The sequence below is a fragment of the Triturus cristatus genome, chromosome 6 (assembly GCF_964204655.1).
Source record: "Triturus cristatus chromosome 6, aTriCri1.1, whole genome shotgun sequence".
NCBI lineage: Eukaryota > Metazoa > Chordata > Amphibia > Caudata > Salamandridae > Triturus > Triturus cristatus.
The window spans coordinates 1,781,326,154-1,781,350,320 of record NC_140589.1 but is presented as its reverse complement, the minus strand read 5'-3'; the positions used below and the strand labels follow the sequence as shown (position 1 = coordinate 1,781,350,320).

General features: G+C 42.4%; 1 protein-coding gene across 5 annotated transcripts in view; it reads right to left on the bottom strand.

Moving 5' to 3' along the window:
* The window catches only part of EFR3B (EFR3 homolog B), a 1,026,989-nt gene that overhangs the window by 239,369 nt on the left and 763,453 nt on the right, over positions 1-24,167 (bottom strand). For all 5 annotated transcript variants that reach the window (XR_014963209.1, XM_085613091.1, XM_085613090.1 and 2 more), the window contains one exon: positions 15,247-15,358. Coding sequence is in view for 4 of the 5 variants with exons in the window: in XM_085613091.1 (XP_085469217.1) it covers positions 15,247-15,358 (112 nt within the window). In the remaining variant the exon portion in view is untranslated. The remainder of the gene's footprint in view (positions 1-15,246; positions 15,359-24,167) is intronic.

Here is a 24,167-nt window from a genome sequence, read left to right as displayed (position 1 = left end):
CCATTGTATTTCAGGATGCCAAAGCAGGTAGCCGCCACCGTGTTGATCTGATGGCTCATAGTCAATTGATCATCAAGCAAAACTCCCGAATCTTTATTACCGAAACTGGGCAAGGGGGACTGACCATGGTCGCAGGTGGGAACCCCAATGGGTAGGGGGATTACCCACTACTAGACCCTCGGTCTTATCGCCATTTAGTTTTTATGGAGTTGGCACACATCCATGATGAAACTTGGATGAGGCATGAATTAAGGACCTTCACATTCTGATTGTCCTTGGCTGACAAAAATATTTATCTGCGTATAATCTGCATACGCATAGTGTGTGAGGCCATAATTTTCCACTTTCTATATATAATCTAAATTGAAGAGCATTGGGCTTAAGGTGGATCCCTGGGGCACACCTAAAGCCAGAGGATGAGCTTTTGACCTGTGTTGGTTAGTGTGGACCTGAAAAGTATGGTCATGCAGGAAGGATTTCAGCCACGAAAGGGCAATATCCTTTATTCCCATTCCCTCTACTCTTTGCAGGAGAATGATGTGATATACGGTGTCAAATTCTGCACTGTGATATAAAAAAATCAGTGCAGCAGCTCCACCATTATCCAATTGGTGCCTCAAGAACTCAGTAATACAGGGAAAAGACAATTTGATGCTGTTGTCTGTGTGAAACCCGTATTTGAAGAATTGATGTGGTAATGGCCTGTACGAACCACACTAGTGAAGATGCAGCAATGCATGCCCATGGGCATCTTATGTTCATAGGGCACTGGTGTGGATGAAGCATGCTGGCTTAGGATGCACACAAGAGAGTGAGCAGTTCGGACTATGGAGCGATTGCAGATCCTGACTCCGGAAGGTGTACTTTTTCTAAATTCCTAATGGCAAGATGCTCAAACTGAATCTGTATCTGGCTGATCAAGCTAGTTCTTGCCAGTCCAGTCAGTCTGCCTCCTGGGTCCTCATTCAGTAGCATCAAAAGAGAGTCTTTTCAGGTAATGTATGTATTCCTCTGCTCCCGAACCCCACCTAATCACTGCAAGATCATATTTAGACCTCTAATTCATTCCAGTAACTTTGATGAAACATTTCTTAATGCTTGTCTGAGCATTACTATCTTCATGCAGGACTTGCCCGTTTCTTAAAAGTGGATTAAAATCAAATTAAGAATATTGGTTCTCGTACCAGAAATAATAGGTACTGGGGACAGCAGAGACAATGGGGGAGGGAGAGAGAGAGAGGACAAAAGGGATCCCTTATGCTGTATCTCCCACAACCACCAGAAGGACAGAGAGTACCATCAGGTTGAATGCCATGAGGAAATTGCATTAGAAATAGAAGAATGCGTTTGTAGTTTCTACCCTCTAACCTTCAAGTTGGTTTAGTCGCGTTTGAGGCAATGGTATCTCCTGGAATCTTTGCATATGTAGACTCCAGCTGCAGAGAAGTTGCTCTCATTTGAGCTCTTCAGACTGCTCCATGAAAAAGAGGTCTCCTATTAAACGGTAGCCTCTCATAAGAGCACATTGCCGAATTTAAATATTTTAGTAACTGAAAAGAGAAGGTGAAACTTTAATTGTGAAATTCTGCACATTTTCAGAAAGATACTAATCAAGTTTTTAGATGAAATTATCTATCAAGGAGTCATTCCAGCCGGTTATAATGTACAAGATGACAAACTCAGACAACCTTACTCAATTGGGTCTTCACACATAAACTGGCAAGACCACTAATTAAAAGCCAAACTATGCCACAGTAAAAGCACAAGCTGAATGCTGTTGCCAGACAATGTATTTTCATGGTTTATTTAATCTACACTTTATTTTCAAATCCTTTTTAGCATGGAGAATCAAATAACTAATTTTTTCTTATTTTTCCTGAATGGATGTTCTAATGGGTGCTACACATTTAGTGAAGGTCAAAAGCCTTTTAAAACAGAATGAGATGCCGGAGTGTTCCACCTTTAAGTGCTCTGTGGGCTGCTATTAATCTAAGTGCACTGGTTATTCTAAAAGCAAGGAGATACTTTAGCATACTAAGCACACATATAGTCAAGTGAATGAAGGCAGAACTCTATTGATACATTTTTGCTGAAGGTTCGGCCATTTATGATAACGTGCAAAACAGTCATAAAATGGCTTTTACATGCGATCAAACTTCTAAAATACTCTTTTATACAGTTTTTATCCACTTTAATATATATAAGCCGATGAAGTCTCACACACCAAGATTCCCATTCTTATTAATTTGTATACTAGTTGCACATTCTCCTCTCTTGTTATCTTGTTAGCAGACTCAAGAGGGTTGGTTGGATGCGCTCCTGTTTTCCCAGAATTCCAAGACTGCAGAGGGCTTTCGATGTCTAGAACAGCTTTCTTCGCCTTTACTCTGCCCCCTCCCACCTCTAAAGGGGTCCATTGTTGAGGCAGAGTTCAGTGTGGCCCCAAGCTGCCTCTCCTGGCCCCAGCCAGCTGTCCTTTGTAGTGCCTGGGTGTAAGAGTATTCTTCCAGCTTTTTCGGACATCCACAGCTGTGTACAAGACACCTTTTCAAGGCTCCTAAGGGCAAGCTTTGTATTGGACTTTACCGGACTGTTTAGTACTACTTGGAATAAACATTTAAACATCCCTAATAAGACATGTGAGTTTCACTTACAACTGTATACATGTTTCAAGAATGGTGCTACCATCACAGAAATATTTATGTTTGCCATAGGAGAGTATGTAATCTCCCTATGAAGTCTTGTCAAATATTTGTTCCCATCACATGTTATGATGTCAGAAGGGGTCTAGAATAAGACGAATGTAGAGTTTGGAACAGTAGGTGCTCTGGCATAAACTGACAGAGCTCCTAACCCACCCAATTTGCAGTTCCCCTATCTCATTTATAACTGGGTATCCAATAGAGGAGTTTGCGGTGGCTTCGCCGTCAGAAACCCTTGACCTGTTGCCTGTCCGCTGCAGGGCCGCAAAGTGACAGTGTCCACATTATATTTAGAGAGGGGCAACCAACGCTCATTTTCAATGCTGAGAAGACTGAACAGAGAAACTGTAGTGTAGCGTGGCGTGGCGTGGCCATGCCCGCCACAGTCTTGGCAGGTCAGCCACCGAACATTTAATGATTTCCAATGTTACAAGTCGCTTGTAACGCCTTAATGCAGACACTAGTGACAAAGCCATATTCGAGACACTCCTCACCTCTGAGGTAAGATAACAGTATTCAAGTACACAAGGATGGGATGTTCAGAGATGAAAGAGTGAAGGGAGAGATAAGGAAAAAAGACATTGAGAAGAATTTAAAAAAAAGAAAGAAAAAAGAGTAAGTCTTTGTAGTTATGGGGAACTAGGAACACTCTGTTTCTTTTAACATACTTGATTTGTTTGCAGTGTACAATCTAACAACAGAATTGGGTTGTACACTATGGTTGAACGTGTCATACAAAGCTGTGTGGATAGCAATGCTGCAACATCACAACATAGATATGAATGCAAGTAGAAACGGCTATTAAGTACACTGCAAAGCATTCCATCCTCCCAATGTTAATAGAATGAGTACAATTACATGGGGTAATAATAAATAATTGTTATGGATGGCCAAGAAACCCCACGTGACCGTGCACTTTATAAACCGTATTTTATTTTAATCATCATTACAGTCTGTAAATCCAGGTGATAACAGCTTACGAATTCTCTGGAGTATTCGAGTTTCAAGGAATCGTGCTTTCATAAGCAACACAACTTTTATTTTAGTTATTTTTTGTGGAGCTGTGCCAAACATGTATCTGTGTGCTTTGCATAGAACATGAGAGATACAATCTAATATGTTGAGTGATTCAACAGATAAGGATATTACAGAACAGATTTGCACTAACAGCAGTGAATAGACAGGACTGAATAGGCAGATGTTTAAAAGGAGAGCACAAAAACATTTGCTTGAAATCAGAATAAGTGTTTTAAACCATGTCCTGCAGGAGAGGAGGTGGGATTGTGCCTTTTTAGTGGACGTAAGAGAGTTCAAAAGACTAGGGACCACACCAGTGAAAGACCATTATAGAGATAAAGATATTTAAATTTTAAGGGTTTGCAGCTGAAGAGTGCGTCTGAGTCCTCAGTCCTGTCTAAACGCTTGCCATGTAAGGTGGGGTGCCGAGAGGCAACGGCTTATACAATGGGCAGCACAATTTAAATTCTATTCTAGCTTCAACTGGAAGCCAATGTACTTCTTAAAGTTCTGAGGAGATAAGATCTTAGTGTCTTACAGTGGAAATTAGACAGGCTTTAATCAGGTTGGGTTAGAGGAGAGAGCTCCAGGTAGAAAGATGATGTTGTGATCTAGTCATGAGAAGGCGAATACATGAACAGCAACTTTTGGATCATCAATTGTTAAGACGGGTTTAATTTTCTTTCTGGTGCGTATTGAGAAAGGCTATGAATATTATTAATTCATAGATAAGTATACAAGCATCCAAAAAGGAACTTTCCATCTCACAAATAATATTCAATAAAAATAGAACTTTATACTGAATTAAAAGTTTGATACTTAAATACAAGTTTTGATCAGAGTGAGAACAGGGGAAAAAGAAAATCGATGCAACAGAAATAACATTCATTCTGAGAACTCAACCAATTGAAGCTTTCAATGAATGTAAAATACTAAAAATGACAAAAACTAACATTGACGCATGGAAAACTACACAAAAAAACGGCAAAAATCGCATAACTTATTCAAACATGTATTGAAATATTCAATTTGTCCCACAGCGAAAACCATATTGAGTTAAACGACTTGTACAAGTATAAGATTCATTGATAATGAACAATCCGGGAGAGCATTTTCATGTATTCTTTCAACCTATTAATTTCACTTTTCGAATCACTCTGATTCATAGATTCAACAGAACAGCCAAACAGTAAAATATAGACTTAATTAGGATTGTTTTTGAGTCTACCAAAAATGTATTCTCACTACTCCAAAAACTTGAATCTTCCATATCATGAATTGGCAAAGAGTAGTGGCAATTGTGTGTAACTTAACACACGATTCCCTTTTATTTAAGGAGGGTTTTATCCAGTAGTTAAAACAAAATAGTGGCATTTTGACTATTATCAATTATACACGTTAGTTTTCTAAAGCGTTTAGCTTAGAAAACTCAGTGTACAAAAAAAAGCTCTATTCAAAATGTGCAGTAAGTCTTACTCCCAAGGTTTTCACGTTGCTTCTTTACTTTTCAAGAAAATATCCAATGAAATATTGTTTTATAACAAGTAAATTATTTTACTTTTGGAATATTCATTTAGACTTCGCAATATCAAGCAGACCAAATTTCATCATTAATTGAAGCACATATTAACCAGTAAAATGCTTTAAAAACTGCAAAACTGTGAGGTAAACAAAGAAATTTCTTTGATCATTAATGCATCCATAGTGTCCTCAATCATATTTTCTAATTGCGCATGGTCAGTTAAAGAGCTATGAGTTTATGTTCAGTACCTATATGGATACAATTGGCCTTCAATTAAAGCAGCCCGTAAATACATACACTAAGATTACTCAAATTTAGTTTTGAGACAAATTGAGAATTACAGTAAATGCTGGAATACGTCATGCAGTTTGTGTGTTCTTTTCCTTCTGTCAACTATAGATCCTGTGTCATATTTAATGACACTTTCATTAAAAGCTTCATTCGCTGGGTTGACTTGAAATAATGTTAATTCTTGTGTACCAGTTTTTGCTAATACACTTTCATGAAAAAAATATTATTCCCAAATGTGTACCAAATAGAACACATAATCCAGGAACTGGAAGTCCCAAAAGCAAATCAGAAGAGATACTGAAGGTGAATGCATAATCCATGCTCTGCATGAAAATGTGATGGTCTTGAGAACCCCACAGAATGACACAACCTTAGGATTCATAAAGTAAAATACAACGCTAATGCAAAAAACATTGGAAAATAATGGGGAACATTTTTGCTCAAATTATGCATCTTAAAGAGGAGAGGATGCTGGAATGGTCAGCGTGCACTTGCTTGTCAGGTAACCTGGCCATGTCACATTCTTGTTAAGATGTCCTATTTTCTTCATAAAGAACTGCTGCTGACAGAGTTTAGATGCTAAGCATCTATCGTGTTTAACGGCAACAAGATTATTTTGATCGAGGAATTCTCGCTCGCAAAAAGAAAATCACTTAAACTACTGATCAGGGCAGTCAATGAGAAGGGTATCAGATTTTGCTTTGCTCCCTTGCATGTCACAGTTTCACTTGAGCAGAAATAATCATGTGCTGGAAGTGAGCAAGGGCTTGGAAATCTATTGTGCGATTCACAGTGCAAAAGACTACACAGCCCAAACAAAGCCCAGGCAAAGGAAATAAACTGAATGGGTCAGGCTAAACGTGACAGAAACAGAAATCGAACAGCAGGAAGCAACAACGGAGAAACACTGAGCTGCTCTCAAAAATCAAGATAAGAATACCAACTTAATATTTAGCCTCCAATTTCAAATCACATTTACAGAGCATTTTAAAATGTTTATCTTAAATTTTGCTTGTTTGTCTTTTTATAATTTATTAGCCATCTAATATTTAATTTTCCAAAATGTCGCATTGCTGATCCTCGGGGTCAACGGACCTTGAGTTAAGGACTACTGCTTTAAAGGGATTCTATCAACCTTCTACAAACTATTTTCCCTACTGCGAATACACCCAAGTGGAAATAGTTGTCTAAGTGGGAGGAGGCTGCAGGTGGGGACATACTGAAAGAATTTTAGGAAATGTTATAGTGAGACATAGTGTTATGAGCCAAAGTGGTCCATTACTGGGAATCTTTAATAAAATAATGACAGACTGGTATGAAACCTGAGACAAATTATATAGGATGATTCAAGAAACACAAGATAAGCACTAGAGGAAAAGTGCGAGCAAACAGGATACCCAGTTCACATATGGCAGTTTTGCATTCTATTAACAGCTTATTCCAAGGAATTCCTAGCAGCCATTAAAAGAGACAATGGTATATCCAATGCCCACAGAAGGTGAAAACACTCTTAGTGGTATTGAGCAGGTATCCACACATGTGGTGCTTAGGCGCCGATTTTCGAATTACAGATAACAGCAAGCATCATGGTGAAAACAAAAATCCCCTCCTACAGTGCAAATTTTGGACTGGCAAGCTTGGGACACAATGGAAATGGAACAACTTAAGCACGATTTGAATAAAGATCAGACAATTTGTTAAGGCTCTGGTTACAAGTAGTACAATACATGAATTGTGAAAATAGAGAATCTAGATGCCGCGTTCCCCAAGATTAAGTGAGTTACATTTATTTCACTAAATTTATATACATGGCAAACATCACCAGGAAAGAGATGACCAATGCATCCAAATCCTAGAAAAAAACTATAACTCGGGAAGAAAGCACATGCTAATGGGGGGGGGGGGGTGCATGATGTGGTAAACAGTTAGATTTGATTTAATGAATGACATTCCATGTGCATGTTATTCATTCTAGATGGGGGTAAATATCGCAACATCAAGAACTGTACTGAGAAGTGATCACGTACACATTATTCTTAATCAACAGTGTTTCAAAAAATATAAATATGACGTCATTGAAAAGATACATATAAGAATTATGAAATTTTATTTTTAAGACAAAAAATACCCTTCTGGATACATGTATACTTAATGTCAATGAATCCTATTCATATCTCTGATGAAGTGAACTTGACACTGCAAAACTTGTGTCAACTATTTAAATGGCTCTCCATGTGAATTTCTAAAAAGAAATCTGTACAACACAGTTAAATAAAAGTCTATATATCTATATATAGACTTTTATTTATATATATAGTGTAATACGAGACACCAAGTTCATAATCGTAAAAAAAGAAAAATGTTACTTACATGTAACTGTAGTTATCCAATATATGCAGCTTTCATAGATTCACATGCTTGAATCATTCCCTGTCGTCATGATTGGAGACCCCGGTACTTTAAAACAGTAGTAGTACACTGATAGGCATAGACTAGAATAGGCCTAGGTCTTTTAGTTTATTAACCTATCATAGTCATTATTAAACAAGAGACCATAGTCTTGCATTAACCAATCAGCATGAATCAACCTCTAGAACACTCCTGAGAGAAGCTCAATACCTCAGATTTTCGAGCACTAGTGCTAAAGTTAATATGATGAGATAGATGAAGGTGAGTTCCCCCCAGGGAGGAGGGTGGGTTACATGTGAATCGATTAAAGCTTCCAATGTTGGCTGAACTACAGTTACAAGTAAGTAACTTCTTTCTTACTCCAGTATTGGAACTTTCATAGATTCACCTGCATGAATCAGAATAGAAAGTAGTTGAGTATCACATTTACCATTGCCGTGAACAGTTTAACAGGAAAATGCTCACTAAAACCTGCAAATAATCGCTAAGAAATATGACAACCAAAATATATGAGTAACAATTAAGGAATATCTTCCTTTAAGTGTTAAGCAGAGTAAATGGTTTACACCGTAGAAATGTGATATAGCAATAGAGGTAGAGGGATAGACAGGGGTGGCTCACCTTAGTGAAAACGATACAGGAGTTCTGCTTGGCCAACCACCGTGTCGTTTAGAATTGCTGAACGCAAGCAGTAGTGTCCAGCAGTCTATTCTTTCACGTTGCTGCACCGCAAATTTCTGGATATGGCACTCCCGCAAATAATGTCAGAAGCATACTCGCTTGGACCACTTGCTGCTCCACGAACATTATTCAGATTTTAAAGAATGGGATAAATAAAGAACTAAAACAACACTATGTATGTTGTCAGAACACGAAAAATTAATCGCACCAACTGAAATACTTTGGAGACTGGAACGGAATTATAACCGGCTTAAAGATACTATCTAACGTACCCGAAGCAACAGCTTTGATGAAGTCGCAGTTATTTACCATTGGCGACGAAACACATGTTGGCTAGAAAAGGAACTATAAAAGAACTACAAGAATAAACCAAACAATACAAAGAAAAACAAGAAATGTTGATATTTGTAACTTATGTACTGTACAATATTATGATTACATGTTGACACTAGAGAGTGCTGGGGGAGATATTAATTGTTACTCCTGCAAATAAAGCTGTAGACACAGCCCTCATGGAGTGGGCTCGAACTCTAGAAGACAGTGGTCTGCCTGCTTTGTGATGGCAATATTGTACTGCACTTGAGATCCATCTGAAGATACTCTGCTTGGAGAGCGGGAAACCTTTCCCTGGAGTGCTGTATGCGATAAATAGTTGAGAAGTCTTGCGAAAAGCTTGTGTATTTTGCAGATAAAATTTAAGGCAACACATGACATTTAATGAGTGAAAAGCCCTTTCAGTAGTTGTCGATTCATTCGGGAAAAAGTCTTTAGAACTACATGATCATTGAGGTGGAAATCAGTAGGAACCTTGGGTATGAATTTTAGATTAGTGGGGAGAAAAATTCCGTCAGTTTTGAATTACAAAAAAGGTTCCTCTACAAAAATAGCCTGAATTTCACTGACCCATCTAGCTGAGGTCTGGGCAAGAAGTAACGCCAACTTCCATAACAGGAACTTGAGCTCTGCTTTGTGGATTCGTTCCAAAGGAGGTTTCATCAATTGCGAAAGAACAGTGTTCAATTGCCAGGCTGGAGGCGGAGGCCTTAAAGTAGGAAAAACATGAAACGGTACTTAGAGGAACTCTTATTACTTTAGAAGACCACAAAGGTGGATAAGAAAGTGATCTTCTATAACGGGAAATAGCTGCTAAGTTAACCTTTATAGAGCTATGCGCTAAGCCTGATTTCGCTAGCTGTAAAAGGTACGACAAGATCTTTTCTGTAGAGGAGGACAGCAGATGTATACCTGCTCGATGGCACCAGATGCAGAAACGTTTCCATTTGAGATGGTATGACTTGTTGCTACTGCCCGCTCTGGCTCAGATATCTCGACATTCCCCGGAAATGTTCAAGTGCTGGAACTCATTGAACTCAGGAGCCATGCCGATAAGTGGAGGTGCTTGGGATCCGGGTGTAGGATTTGCCCCTGGATCATCATAAGACGATTGGGAAACAGTGGAAGCCGGAAGTGAGGAACCTGGGATAGGACAAGCAGCTCTGTGTTCCAGTGTTGACATGGCCATGCTGGAGCAATGAGAATCAGTTTGCATGGTTTGATCTTCATCTTCCGTACGACTTTTGGGAGAAGAGGAATGGGAGAAAAAGCATAAGAAAAGATGTCAGACCATGCAATTGAAAAGGCATTCCCCTATAACCCCTGTTGGGGATGCCAAATTGCATAGTACTGGCATTTGTGGTTCTGGGGAGTTGCGAATATGTCCAATTCTGGTGTGCCCCAGCTTAGGAAAATGTTGTGCAAGGTTTGCTGGTGCAGTTCCCACTCGTGGCACGATGTCGTGAGCATGCTGAGAGTGTCTGTAATCGTATTTTGTCATCCCGGAACATGTTCTGCTCAGAGGCAGATTTCGGGAATTATAGCCCATTCCCACATCTTCTGTGCCCCCCTGAAAAATTGGTGAGATCTTGTGGCGCCCTGTTTGATTATATAGAGCATCGTTGTAGTATTGTCTGTTCAGATGAGCACTGACGAATGCTGTATTCTAGGAAGAAAAGCTTGGAGTACCAAATGTACTGCTTTTAGTTACAATAAATTTATATGGGATTGACTTTGAGACCGATGCCTTTTGCCACTCACTTAAAACTCTTGGAGATAAGTTCCCCATCCCTACAGGGACGCATCTGTGGTAATCACGAAGGGTGCCGTCATGTATTGGAAACACAGCCCTGCTAACAGCTGTTTTTTGTCTGCCTACCACTCCAAGGCTTTTATCATGCGAGGAGTTGAGCCCACTGCTTGCCCACCTCCTCCAGCATGGGTCTCATTTTGAGGCGACAGAATGGAATCAGTGGTATGCATGATGACATCATTCCCAAGAGAGACTTGTAGAGTCGGACCGAAAGAGACTTTTTTTCTGCCGATGGATTTTGTGAGCATGAGAAGCCGGTGTTGCCGTTCCTCCTCAGGATAAGCCAAAGCACACTTCTAACTTGGCTCCCAGAAAGACAATTGTTTCGGATGGGCTCTGCTTGGATTTTTGCAGATTGAGAGTGAGACCCAATCGCCAGAAGAGAACTGTGCAGGCCTTTGTGAACGCTTGTGCTGCTGATTTGCAAGGTGCCTTTATCAGCCAGTCATCCAGATATGGGAAGCCTTAATGTTGATGTTGTTTGAGAAATGCTGCGACCAGATCAAGGCACTTTGTAAAAATTCTGGGTGCAGATTTTAGACCGAATGGGGAGCACTTTGAACAGGAAGTGGGGTCCGTCAACCAAAAACCACAGGTATTTCTTGTGCCTTGGGTGAATGGGTATGTAGAAATAAGCATCTTGGAGGTCTAAGGAGGTCATGAAATCGCGCTGGTTTAGGAGCTGCAACGCGGTCATCCAAAATTATTGGTTTTTTTCAGGTAGACGCAGAGAATTCTGAGGTCTAAAATTGGTTGCCCCTGCCTTAGCTTCTTTCTGATTAAGAAGAAAAGGGAATAGAAACCCTTGCCCCTGTGGGAGACTGGGACCTTCTCAATCGCCCCATTTTGGAGCAAGACTTTGAGCTCTTGTTGAAGATGTTTGAGATGCTTTTGGTGGAAGGGTTGTGGTGGGGTTGAAGGTGGTTTTTGGATAAACTCGTGTGTATGTTCAAATTGCACAAGGTGTAGAACTCACCGGTCTCTAGTAATGGTTTTCCATTGGTGAGGGTGGTTGGAAATCTTGCCTGCATGGTAAGAGGTCTTTGATGGGAGAAATTCAGGAGAATGTGGTGGAGGAGTGGGAGCCGGAGCCTGTACCATATCACTGTCGACAGCCAACATCCTTGCCTGCCTGAGCTGATTTTTCCCAATTTGCGCTGACATAGGATGTCTGAGGAGGTTGTCATTGTTGAAATTGGAAACGGTAAGGCTGATTATTCGATGAATATGCAGGGTATGGGTATTGCTGATACCCTTCTCTATAGGAAGGCTGACCTTTACCTCGAAAAGGAGTTTTCTGGAACCACAGCGTCCCCAAAGACTTGGTGGCATCCGTGTCCGCCTTGATTGCTTTAAGGGCTTCCTCCACTAGACTTCCAAAAAGATCTTCTCCATCATATGGTAGGTCTGAAATCTTATTCTGATCCTCCGGGCAGAATGAGGTGGCTTTGAGCCATCCTTGTCTTCTAAGAACTGCCACCCCAGCTAACAGCCTGAAACCTTTGATGGCGATGTCCATAGCAGAATCTATAATTTCATTGGATGCTCTTTCTCCCTCATACAAGATTTCTTTGCCTCCTCCTTAGCGTTGTCTGGCAGTTGGTCCAGGTATGGTCCAGGTCTGACCACATCTGGCAATCACAAGGCCCCAAGATCACCAGAGAATTTGCCGCTCTCACTGTCAATTGTTCTTTAAAGTCATAAAGGAAACAGTTAGACTGTTTTGATGGCATTGGAAAAGCAAATCTTTTTGCTGCATGTTCTAAAAGATTATGGAACTCTCCTATGTCTTATGGCGGAGAATCTACTGGAGGGAGTGCTGGTGAAGCATAATGAGTAAATATCCAACTTCGCGCCCATGTCGCGTAGTTCTCCCTCTTCCCGCTCTTCATCCGAAGACATTGCTTCCTAGAGAGGAATGGATTGTGGAGTATTTGGGGATGACAGTCTTGTAGGGTTGGAGTGTTGAACTGGTGATCCCATAGGAGACGGAGATTTGGCAATAGGCACTGAAGATGGGAATCATCAGCAGTAATCTTTCAACTTAAATTGAAGATCTGCGAGTAAGGCAGATGGCATTGTGACCACTTCTTGCTGATGCCTCATCTCAGGTTGGGCATAGTAGGTCTGATTATAGTAGTCTTGTTCGTCGTCCTCATCATCGTCTTAGAACTTACCATGTAAATCCGATGGACTATACGCACCCCCAAATGGGCCCTCAACTTCGGAATCTCCATCCTCCAGAAGATGCATGGGCAGAAAAGGTGTAATTTTACTGGGGGAAGTATGTTCTGGGGTAATATCTGTGTCCATAGGTACAGCAGCAGTCTTTGACGATGGTGATTTGGTCCCCAATAGTGATTTTGGTGGTGAAGGAGTCTTTGTTGATGAGATGCCTGCCATCAACAGCTGTATCAACATCGATAAAGGTGGGCTCGACGATGATGTGTTGACCTCCGGTGGTAGTTTTATACTGGTCGATGTTTGTATCTTCAAAGTCTATGTCATCATAGACGGTGTCTTTGTCGACGATGGTGACTTGTTTGACAACGCTTTCGTTGATGGTGGCGTCTTCATCGACTCTTATTTCTCCGCTGCCGGATTTGTCAACTGTAACTTCTCCATTGGCGGTCTCAATTTCAAAGATAACAACTTAATCTTTGTCAATGATATCAGAGGGATGGTCGACGAAATTGGGGCCTGAGTGGACGACGATAGAGATGTCGTTCATGATGAGAGAACCACGGAGAAATATGTCGACGTCCCTTATGTGCATTCCCTTGTTGTCAAGGGAGCTGATAAAACCTTCCTACATAGCAGAGAGCTCGAGGATGGCTCTGAAAAATGCTTTTTTGAATACCAATTTAAGCCCTGGAGGTGGAGTTCTGGGCTCGGATACAGTCTTTCAAGGCTGTTCTCTCCTGTGAGACCTTTTTTCGCTCTCTGTGGAAACGTACTGAGAGAACTTCCTTAGCACATTTAGCATTGGTCTCCTTAGAGTGCGAGGAATCCCTTTCTCTTTTCAGGGACATTTTTGAGGAGGTAGACTGCTCACTCTCCGAGTTGGACACAGGATCAGACCTGGTTTTCATCTTCTAGAGCCAAATGAGAAGCTGTCCTTCATGGTCTTTGAGATTCTTGTTTGAAAAAATGCTCACATTTTGCAGTCTGACGCCTTACGGAATGGATATAAACAATAGATGCACTCTATGTGAGGGTCTTCCACAGATAGCCTCTTCTTTACATAGGTGGCACACTCTCTAACTAGAGCTTTTTTTGCATTGTTTGACAAAAATCAGTCAGATTTGGTGGCCAAACAAAGAAGTAAATAGTAGAATATATATCTGTTTGGAAATATAATACAAATAGAGTCACTTCCCTGAAGGATGAAGTCCGGAAATCTTCTTTAGATGTGAAAAGTTGAGAAGAGCTCAGAGGAGACTCCCTAGCACAAAGTGCAGTAGAAAATCTAAGGTACTGAGCTTCTCTCAGCAGTGTTCTATCGGGTGATTCATGATGATTGGTTAAGGCAAATCTTTGGTCTCGTTTTTAATAATGACTTTGATAGGTTAATAAATTAAGAGGCCTAGGCATTTTCTAGTCTATATCTATCAGTGTACTACTACTACTATTTTAAAGTACCGAGGACTTCCATCAGGACGAGGGGAATGATTCAAGAATGTGACTCTATGAAAGTTCCAGTACTGGAGTAATGTAAAATTATTACTACATGAACCTAAACCCTTGCTCATTGTTCTTTACAGCAGTCAGTTTTAAATATTCTTAATTTCTAGATTACCCTATACAGAGGTTGGGGGTGTGCAGAATCTGATCAACCAGACCTTACAGGTAAAAAGGAAGCAACGTTTTGGTTTCTTTTGCATGTAGTCTCCAAAAGTATCTCCGTATTAAAAAAGGTTAATATTTCACAGTTTTTCTTTCTATTGTATTTACAAAATCTTCACACATACTGACTAAACAGTTTCAAGATGTAACAGTGTTGGGAAGGAGAAGAGGGAGCCAGTTAATGCAGAACACTGGAGGGTCATCAGCAGTTCTCAATTCCTGACAATGCTGAAATAGTCAGGATAACACTACTGGGTTCTGAAAGAAATAGCTCTATATGAGTGTTATATTATGCTTAGTGCATTATACGACCAGAGTATTCACTAGATCATGGTACCTGGTAGCGCGTGAAGTATCACTGAGGATCAACACATCTTTTCCAGTGGATTACATGGGTTAGATATGTTGAGACACAAAGATGGCATCAGCCAACTGGACTCTGCAGTGCTTGAATGCTAGATTCCTCCTCCAAACTACATCTCCACCTGTTTCTATGCCAGATCATTTTTTATGGTCAGTTTTTGATGTCAATCTTCAGATGCACCCAGTGTTCTGCTCCAACGTAGCTTCCTTTTCTTGAGGAGGGGAGGGGGGAGGGAGGGTGAATGAAAGAGTAAGAGTTTGTTTCTCACCCCGTTTTCCCCATTTCAATAGCGTGTTGCAGAGAAGGTAGCGGAACCTTGCTCATAATAAAGAGCATGACCTCTGACCGCTGATAGGTTGGCAGCGTGCTGGCAAAGGAACCTGAGAAGACAGAGAGCACCAGTAGCATGCAAGACAGTAGAGCCCAGCAGAGTGACAGAGGCAAAGAATCCTGACATCAGACCAGCATGTGAACAATCTCCAGCAGACATATGAAAATAACAGGCACCGGCTCAAAATATCCCAAGCACCCATGATACCATTCCCTGGGAGCAGCAACGTCACACAAAGTATCTCACCAGCAAATCATGGCAACCATGCTGTGTCATGCCGCATAATTCATCACTCCTGAGTAGCTAATCACATGGTTGGAGATCGTACATGTCGTCACATTTTATTTGGGGTACTCAGGTGGCAGGAACTGAGCTTGGGTGGTAGTGGAGCACTTTACACGATTATGCTTTGTTACAGATAGTTGAGATGCATGCAAACATTTACATAGGTGAGAAAGAAACCATACCATGATTAACAACAGAATGGTTATACATTTGTACTAAAAGTGAAGAATGACTTTATAAGTGCAGAGTGCACCGAGGTCTGAAACTCTAGGAGTCAAATACATCTATTTTGGGGAACGTTTACTACAGCTCTTCATATTCCGATTCCCACGTTTTGATATTACCGCATTCCATTTTTACTTTGGATAAAGGCGCTATTGCACCATATCCATAGTAAAGCATTAGTAAGATATAGAATTGTAGATGGGTGACAGTGAAGAACGGGGATGCTTTTCACCGAGGGATCTGGAGTGCCATCCAATAGACGAGTTCTCTATGATGCCACTCAGACCTCGAAGTAAAACTCATCCCGATTATTTATTTTTCCCCCATCGATCATTTTACTATGTTAAGTATGTCTCCCCAACTCATCTGCTTATGCTTCCAAATGCTATGCATGGGCACAGGAGTAATGGGCTAGCCATATATAGTATTAATTAAAAATTCCTGGTCTCCTTTCATCTAGACTCAATACCCTCTGTGCCTTCCTGGTCTTCTTCACCCAAAGCTGTGCTCTCTGCTCTGCAATGGAGCAAAGAGCCAGAGATACAGTGACGGGCCCTGAAAGAGCCATCAAGTAAGTAAGGGGGACAGGCTCACCTCCCTCCCGCCGATCAGTTTGCCTTTGATTCTGCGGCGTTTCCACAGAGTGCACCTTGTATAATTCAAAAGCTGCTCTGAAGCAAAGGCTCGGGCCCAGAAGAGGGCCAGTGTGACTGAGACACACAGCAGCGGGAAGGGGGAGAGCAGATGGCGTGCTATGCTTTGCTAGGCTCTTGCAAAAATGAAAAGGGGGGAAAACATATTGTTTCAGAAACAAAAGTTTATATCACAAACAGTAGATTTTGACACGAATGAGAACATTATAGGTGGGTGGGTGCACACATGTATAATGCAGCCGCTCACAGTGAAGACAGGCAACAACTGGAGCGGACTGACCTACTGCCCCACACTGTATGCAGTGATGGGTGGAAACAAATGGGAATGACCAGCAGCTCCTCTGCACACGTATATTGTGCAGGATTAAAAAAACACAGTAGTCTGGGAAGACAGCTAAACCAGTCTCAAAGGACAGAGCTAGAAGTGTGGAACTCTCTCCCTTCTCAGCCACACTTCATCTAGTCCAGGATTCTCCAAAGTCAGGCCTGGGGCCGGATCCATGCCAGATGTTTAGCATAACCCCATTTAGATAAATTGAGCGGTCTTAAACATCTGGCATGGATCCAGGCCTCCAGGACCGACTTTGGAGAACCCTGATCTAGTCTCACAATATCTTCAATATAGAACTCAAGTGCGTCTGGTTCAGCCAGCACCAAGCTTTTAAAGTCTACGACCTCTTCAATGATTGTGACAGCAGGTCCAGTGTACACCCTACTGTCCCCCCAAACATCCCCTTCCTCTTGCATTATGCACCCACATGCCCCTCTCCCTGGGATTCTATGTAGATAGCTACTTGTCTCGTACTTTTACAGGAGGCACCTGCTAAACTTTCTCCGCACACATCTTCTGGCCATGCTTTGTGTTTTGACTGACCTCATATGATCCATCTGCATTGCTCATCAGTATTTGATTATGTATCCTGGGCTAATACATAACGTTTGTACCGGCTTTGACTCCCCTGGGTCTGGTCCACAGCAGATTCAACGATTCATTAAATACACGTTAGTAATGGTAAATAAACGTTACACTGCAGGCTTGCCTTAATCTGTTTTGGATGGCGCCCCGTACAGTTGTGGACTTCGGACGGCTGTGCCTGGTCCGTCGATGCTCCGCGGTGAATATATCGCTTCGCACCAGTCCTATGGCGTTTCTAAGCGCTGTGTGGAAGCAGCGACATTCGCTCATTGAGGACCTCGCCTGAGTGTCAGCTTAAATTCCTTTGGTAACTCCGCCCTGTGTCGCGACGGATATACCGCGCTACATGTCGCGACGGATATACCGCGCTACATGTAGCTCGGGAGCCTAGCTCAGTGTTAACAAGACTTTGCGAGTGGGAAAAGAGGATTTACCGGAGGAATTGGTCATTCTACATCCGATTACCCCAGCATTTAATTTCCCCCACTATGTTCCCAAAGATGTTGAGTACTTGGAGCAGGTGGAATCTCCAGATGGACCCCCCCCCCCCCCCCCCGGCTCTGCTATAAATCACCTTGCATGCAGCCACTGCTCTACACGGCGCCGGCGGAGATGGCAGAAGGTGGCACACAGAGGCTGAGCACGGGCATCAGATCGGGGCAGAGAGAAAGTAAGCACCAAACTGAGGATGGGAACGCATGAAGAGAAATAATGCCCATCAGCTGAAAATAGTATCGTCCAATGCTCTGTTTTTAATATAAGATCATGGCCTTTGGTGGGCTTACACTAAAAATAGAACATTTACAAGAATATTCTTGTGTACCGCTGCTCGTGGGAGTTTCTCCGACCTGGAATCTTAGGGAATGCTAAAGCGAGTCTGGTGTTTTGCTGACCTCTGCTGGTCAATTTGCATCAATACACTAAAATAGAGGCATTTGCTAGGAAAATGATACGCACTTTACAGGTCTTCTAAAATTTCTATAGAGATTTAATTTAACCCATAGTCAAACTACACGTAGAATCAGTAGGTGTGCAAAATGTCACTGAATATACGTGTATTGCTCTTAGTAGGATTATATGTATGAACGGTATTATTTTGAATGTTAATTTGTATTTTTATTGAGTTTTAGCAGTGTAACAACCAACGAAAGTGATCACAGGCTGTGACTGACTGTACTGCAGAATATTCAAGCGGTGACTCACAGCTTGAATATTCTGCAGTACAGTCAATCAGAGGGGCAGACGTATAATTCAATAACACTTAACGGAAAGCCAGGGCTTTAAGTGGGGGGTCTGAGCACCCCCAGTTTTTTGGGGGGGCCTCAAAAGGGGGCTCTATTTTCGGGCCTCAAAGGTCAAAGGTAGGGTGACCAGACGTCTCGGTTTTTGTTTTGGGTGAGCATGGGCGCGCACTGCTTAAGGCGTGACGTCTTTGTGGCAGGAAGGGAAATCCTTTGAAGAGAGACACTTTCTCTCGGGATTTCCGTTTCTCTTTGAACACGCAGCATCACCTACGTCATCGTGCCAGCCATCAGCACAACAACAGCTGGTTAGAACCGGCACGACCCTGCCTTTACGGCCTGCAGCAAGATTTTTCCAGCAACCAGTGCGACCCTGCTCTGCCTTAAAGCAAGCGAGGGACGAGGGTCTACAACAGAATCCAGCAGCAGTGAAAAGGAAACTTACCTTTGTGAAGCCTCCCCAGCCCTACCAGCACCGTCGGGACCCTGCCTCCGCATCAGAGCTGCCTCAGCCAGGATCCTTCTGAAGCCACACAAGACTTACCCTCCCAGCCTGCAACGTATTTTAATGGCCCTAGGCAACTGGTATAAGCGGATATGAGGAGAGCGGTTGCTTTTAAATACAGACTACGAGCAACGCCCGGGCACGGTAGGGAAATGAAAGGACCCTGTAGATGTTGGCAGTGGTGTCACGTTCGGTGAAAATATCAATTGTGAAAAAGAAGCGCCTTTTACAGGGTTAGGGTGTGAGGTGCGCGGCAGTAATAATGCAGCAGAATGTATGTGCGCACTCAACGGACGCTGCACCATTATAATTTGCTGCTGTATTTTATTGTGGTATATGTAAGTATTTTACGTCCTTCTTGCAGCATTACCCGCACCTGTGTTCTATAATATCAGTGCATGTGTAATTGGCTACAATATTAGTAATGGCATATTAGTACATTTTATAGTGATGGTTATGTTGTACGTCGCTTTTATTTAATAACACGCCATGTATATTTTGATTGAAGCTTCCTGTAAAGCTCTAGCGTTACTATTTATTTGAAAATAGCTCTGGGCCCAAGGGCGTAACTACCAAAAGTGACGTGACTGCAGGAACACCGGGGCCAGGGGTATTGATTAATGGGCCTCACTTCACCCCAATTATGACCGTTTTTCAGGACCAAACCAGATACATGGGGACCATATTTCCTTCCCTGCATTAGAGCCCACAACACTTGCTATCCCACTGCCTGGGCCGCCTGAAGGCGGTCTTCCCGTCCCCTTGTTAGGCGAAGGGCCCCCTCTTCACATTCTGCGGGGGGGGGGGCATTATTTTATATTACGCCACTGCTCAGTACAAACAGCCCAAGGCTGCCACATCCAGCAGATGCTCGAGTTTAATTAGGATCCGCTGTTGGGTGTGTGCAGGGTGGGGCACAGTACAGGGTATAGAAAGAAGTACAACAAAATTGTCACTCGTATATGAATGTTTCTGTGCTGTAGTAATTGTCAACATGATTGTAAACAGCTGAAGAGCATCCACTGTGTACAGACCACGTTACCGAGTACAGAAAAAAACGCTTCTTGATACAGCACTAACTGCCCAAGCATGCACACTACCAGTACAGCCCTGCCCGTCATCTCTATGTCTCAAAAACCTGTCTGAATTCTCTAGATACATACCTGCCCGTCTTTTTTCTCAATCATATGTCTATTTCTAATCAACCGACCGCCCACCCATTAGTCAGTTTATCCATCCATGGGTCGTTTCATTTACATTATATTCCCTTCTATGTGTTAGTCCGTCCAGGTGTCTGCTTCTCTTCACTGATCGCCTAATGAATAACATTTACAGTAACACATATGTGATAACGTGGAACCACACATGTCAAATCACACATAGGATGAACAATAACACATGAAATACATACTGAGGTTGGCATACACTCTAGCGCCAGTGCTTGCACACACAACCTGTGAGCCTTCAGAAGGACTTGTGCCAGCGCCGGAAAACACCAATAAACCACCCAGCCACTGAATATAAGAACATAACTCTAGATGCATTAGGAAGGGAGTTGATATATATTATATATATAATATAGCTCTGTCTCGACCCGAACGTGAGCTACATGAGCACTAGTTACATTACACAAGATCATATGCATTTTTAGGGGGATCGGGGGGCACAGTGAGATTAAGAATAATTTTTACATGTTTTTTAAAGTGTTTGGTATTTTATGGCTTATACTTAATAAATATACCTTTTTGGCTATTTTATTATCCTTTGCTGGATGCGACTTCATGATTTTCTTCAGCACACAATGCTAGTTATCTTGAGTTAGACCACTCCCCTACTCGGATAGGCCACACCCCTTTAAGAAATTTGCCACGCCCCTTTTAGAGCATCCCCAGTTTTGGTTTCCCACTTAAAGCCCTGCGGACAGTCATGTTGCTGGTACAGAACATGTAAGATCGGTAGCAAAGCTCAAAGGGGTGAGGCCAGGGGCTGGGAAGAGGGCAGTGTACACACTGCAGTGCGCCCAAGATAAGATCTATCTATATGGGGCTCAAACGTCTCTGGGAGAGGCGTGAAAGTTCTGTCTGTCGTTCAGCCATGTTTTGAGAGTATACAAGGCCTTGCAGCCATTTTGTAAACACCGAAGTTCTCTTTTGCAGCCAGACCCTGGACACACATCTTCTAGCAGCACAAACAGGATGGAAGGAAGTCGACGGGCATGTATCGAGTAAGGCTGAGCGGTCACCCCATGAGGCTACCTGGGGTGAGGAGGTTTTGGTGAGGGGAGGGGTTTGGGAGGGGGGTGGAGAGCATCTCAAGGATCTCGGCAATGATTGAAATGATTCCTAACCAATAGGTAATAAGCGTGGGGCATGACCAAGACATATGTAGGAAATCTGCTACAACCAGGATACATCTCACACACTTACTATTACCGAATCCACTACATTTAGCTGTGCATTGGGGTGCATATTTATATCGGTGTAGATATTTGAAATCTATCAGTTTATGTGTATAATTTCGTTGAGTATTTTTCACCTGTCCACAGCACTATGCCCATGTCTGATCAGGTGAAGAGTAACCTAGAGAGGGCTCCCACTTGCTTTTGGCAGCTTTTGAGCTGGAGACAAAACCAATGGACAAGTAGGCGAGAGAGTGTCCCACATCTCCTGACTGATATACGTTTTAAGGAGAGACATTCAAGGTGGCGCTTCAGGGACAGATGGAACCCTGCCCTGGCCGCCAATCATAGGTAGACTAACGTAATAGTAAGGAGCCATTGGCGTCATGCCGCGATGAGTACAGCAGATGTGTCGTGAAATGAAAGTACTGTTCTTCAATAAGTCTCCCATTATTCAATCAATTAAATAATCAAGGATTTCTAAAGTGCAGCAAATCACCTGTGAGGGTCTCAAGGTGTCAGAGTGGCTAACTGCTTCGTGGTGATCTGTTCAATCAAACTGCCAGGTCTTGAGTCCTTTCCTGAATTTAGTGGGAGGAAGCATTGGGCTGTCTGCTAGGCAGAGTAGAGGTGAATATGGAGGTTCCAGTTTCAAAACCTATGCCACGTCCCACCTTGCCTGGCACGTCATAGCGAGAACATTGACATCCTGATAAGCTATATGTGGTGGTGCACAGACCTGTCCCAGATTTGAATATGTCCGAGAGATAGCATGCTCCACATTGACATGCACTGATGTAGTGTGGATCATGGCCTCATATTTCAAATAGGGGGCTTGTGCCACTCGGTAGTAGGAGTGACAATAAGGCAGCACAAGTCCGCAAAACTGCAGTGGCCTTGATAAGACCTACCAGTGTACCAGTGGCTGTCCTCCCCGCCAAACCAACGGCAGGAGGACTTGACATAAATGTGTAAAGAAAGAGAGAAAGAGTGAGGTTTGTAAATAAATATATAAACTTTAGCAGGATTACCATCTTGATCAGGGAGATTTTCGCTAGTAGGGAGAGTAGGATCTTAATACAATGCTATACAGACATTTTTGTTTTGTCCAGAGCTGTTCCAAAATTACTGCAGATCAGCTCGTCATAACCTTTAGAGATCCAAACTCCTAAGTAGCGCAAACTCTGCGGGCTCCACTGTAAAGGATACTCAACGGTAGCTATGGTGGGGAAACCAGTGCGTGGAAACACCTTGGATTTTGTCCAATATATCTACAGATTTGAGTATGTCCCGTAACAGACTATATCCCGGATAATGGGGAGAGATTAGTCTTGAGGCATGGAACGTACAGTATCATGTCATCAGCAGAAGGAGATTATTAATGATCAGTTACTGAGGCAGAGACATGTTGAGAATACAGGTCCCGGACACAACAAGCTAGAGGTTCTATGGCAAGGTCAAATATCAGGTGGGAAAGGGGGCAGGCCTGGTGTGTGGCTCTTCCAATATCAAATACACTGGAGTATAATAAATTCTTGTGAGCTCTCGCCTTGTGTCCAGTATATGATAGTTTGATAAGTGATAAAAAGTGGTTCTCCAGAGTCAGTCAATGGAGTGTTTAAGGCATGAATGTCCAATCAAGTGAGTTAAATGCTTTTTCAGTGTAGAGGGCAACTACAACTTAAGGAAGCTCTGGGCACACTTTGTGTAACATAGCCACTAATGTGTGGAGACTGAATACTGTAGAGTGTTGTGCGATGAAACCGGATTGATCAGGGACCTCTAGAAATTGCATTAAAGTTTGTACACGTTGCACAAGGATTTTAGATTTTTTTTTTTATTGTCAGTGCTAAGTAATGACGGGAGTCTGTACGAAGAGCACACGGAGGGATCTTTGGTTTAAGTAATACTGTAATAATCCCTCTATGTTGGAAGATTGGAGACGCTCTCTCTCAATCGCTGCACTGTACCTGACCAGAAGCCTCAGGCAAGAATATCTAGATATACTTTATAAAAATCAACTAGTGAACATCCCTTCTTTGGGCTCTGCCTCTTGGAAAACTCATGACAGCATTTATAATGTCTTTCAGTGTGAACGGGTAATTCAGTATTATCCTGGCTTCACCATCCAACTAGATCAGTGCTACCTGACCCAAATAATCGGTGATGTCGGCCTGTTCTCTGCATGGCACACAGGCTTACAGATGCTCCAAGAAGTGCAGGAATTCACTCCGTATTAGGGGAGGGTCTGATGTGACCTACAATTCCCTCACAAGTAATGTTACTGATCTGGTCAGAGCATCTATCGCTTTTAGCAATCCAGACAAGGGTATTTCCAGGTCTATTGCCTTCCCCGAAGGCCCGCACATGAGCTCCACGTCCCAGGTATAGGACCTCACTGTCCATCTCCTCTGTGTATTTCTGTAAAGTAACCTGGAGCTGTGCTAACACAGACTTATCGTTGGTAAAAGCATATGTAGCCTCAAGCTGCCAAAGCTGAGATTCAAGGTGCGAGAGGCAATTACAGATTGATTTGAGAACCCCATTGCTATTAGAAATACATATAACTCGAATGTAAGCCTTAAAGGCTTCCAATAATGAGAAAACTTCATCGACAGTGTTTTCGTTTAGTTCA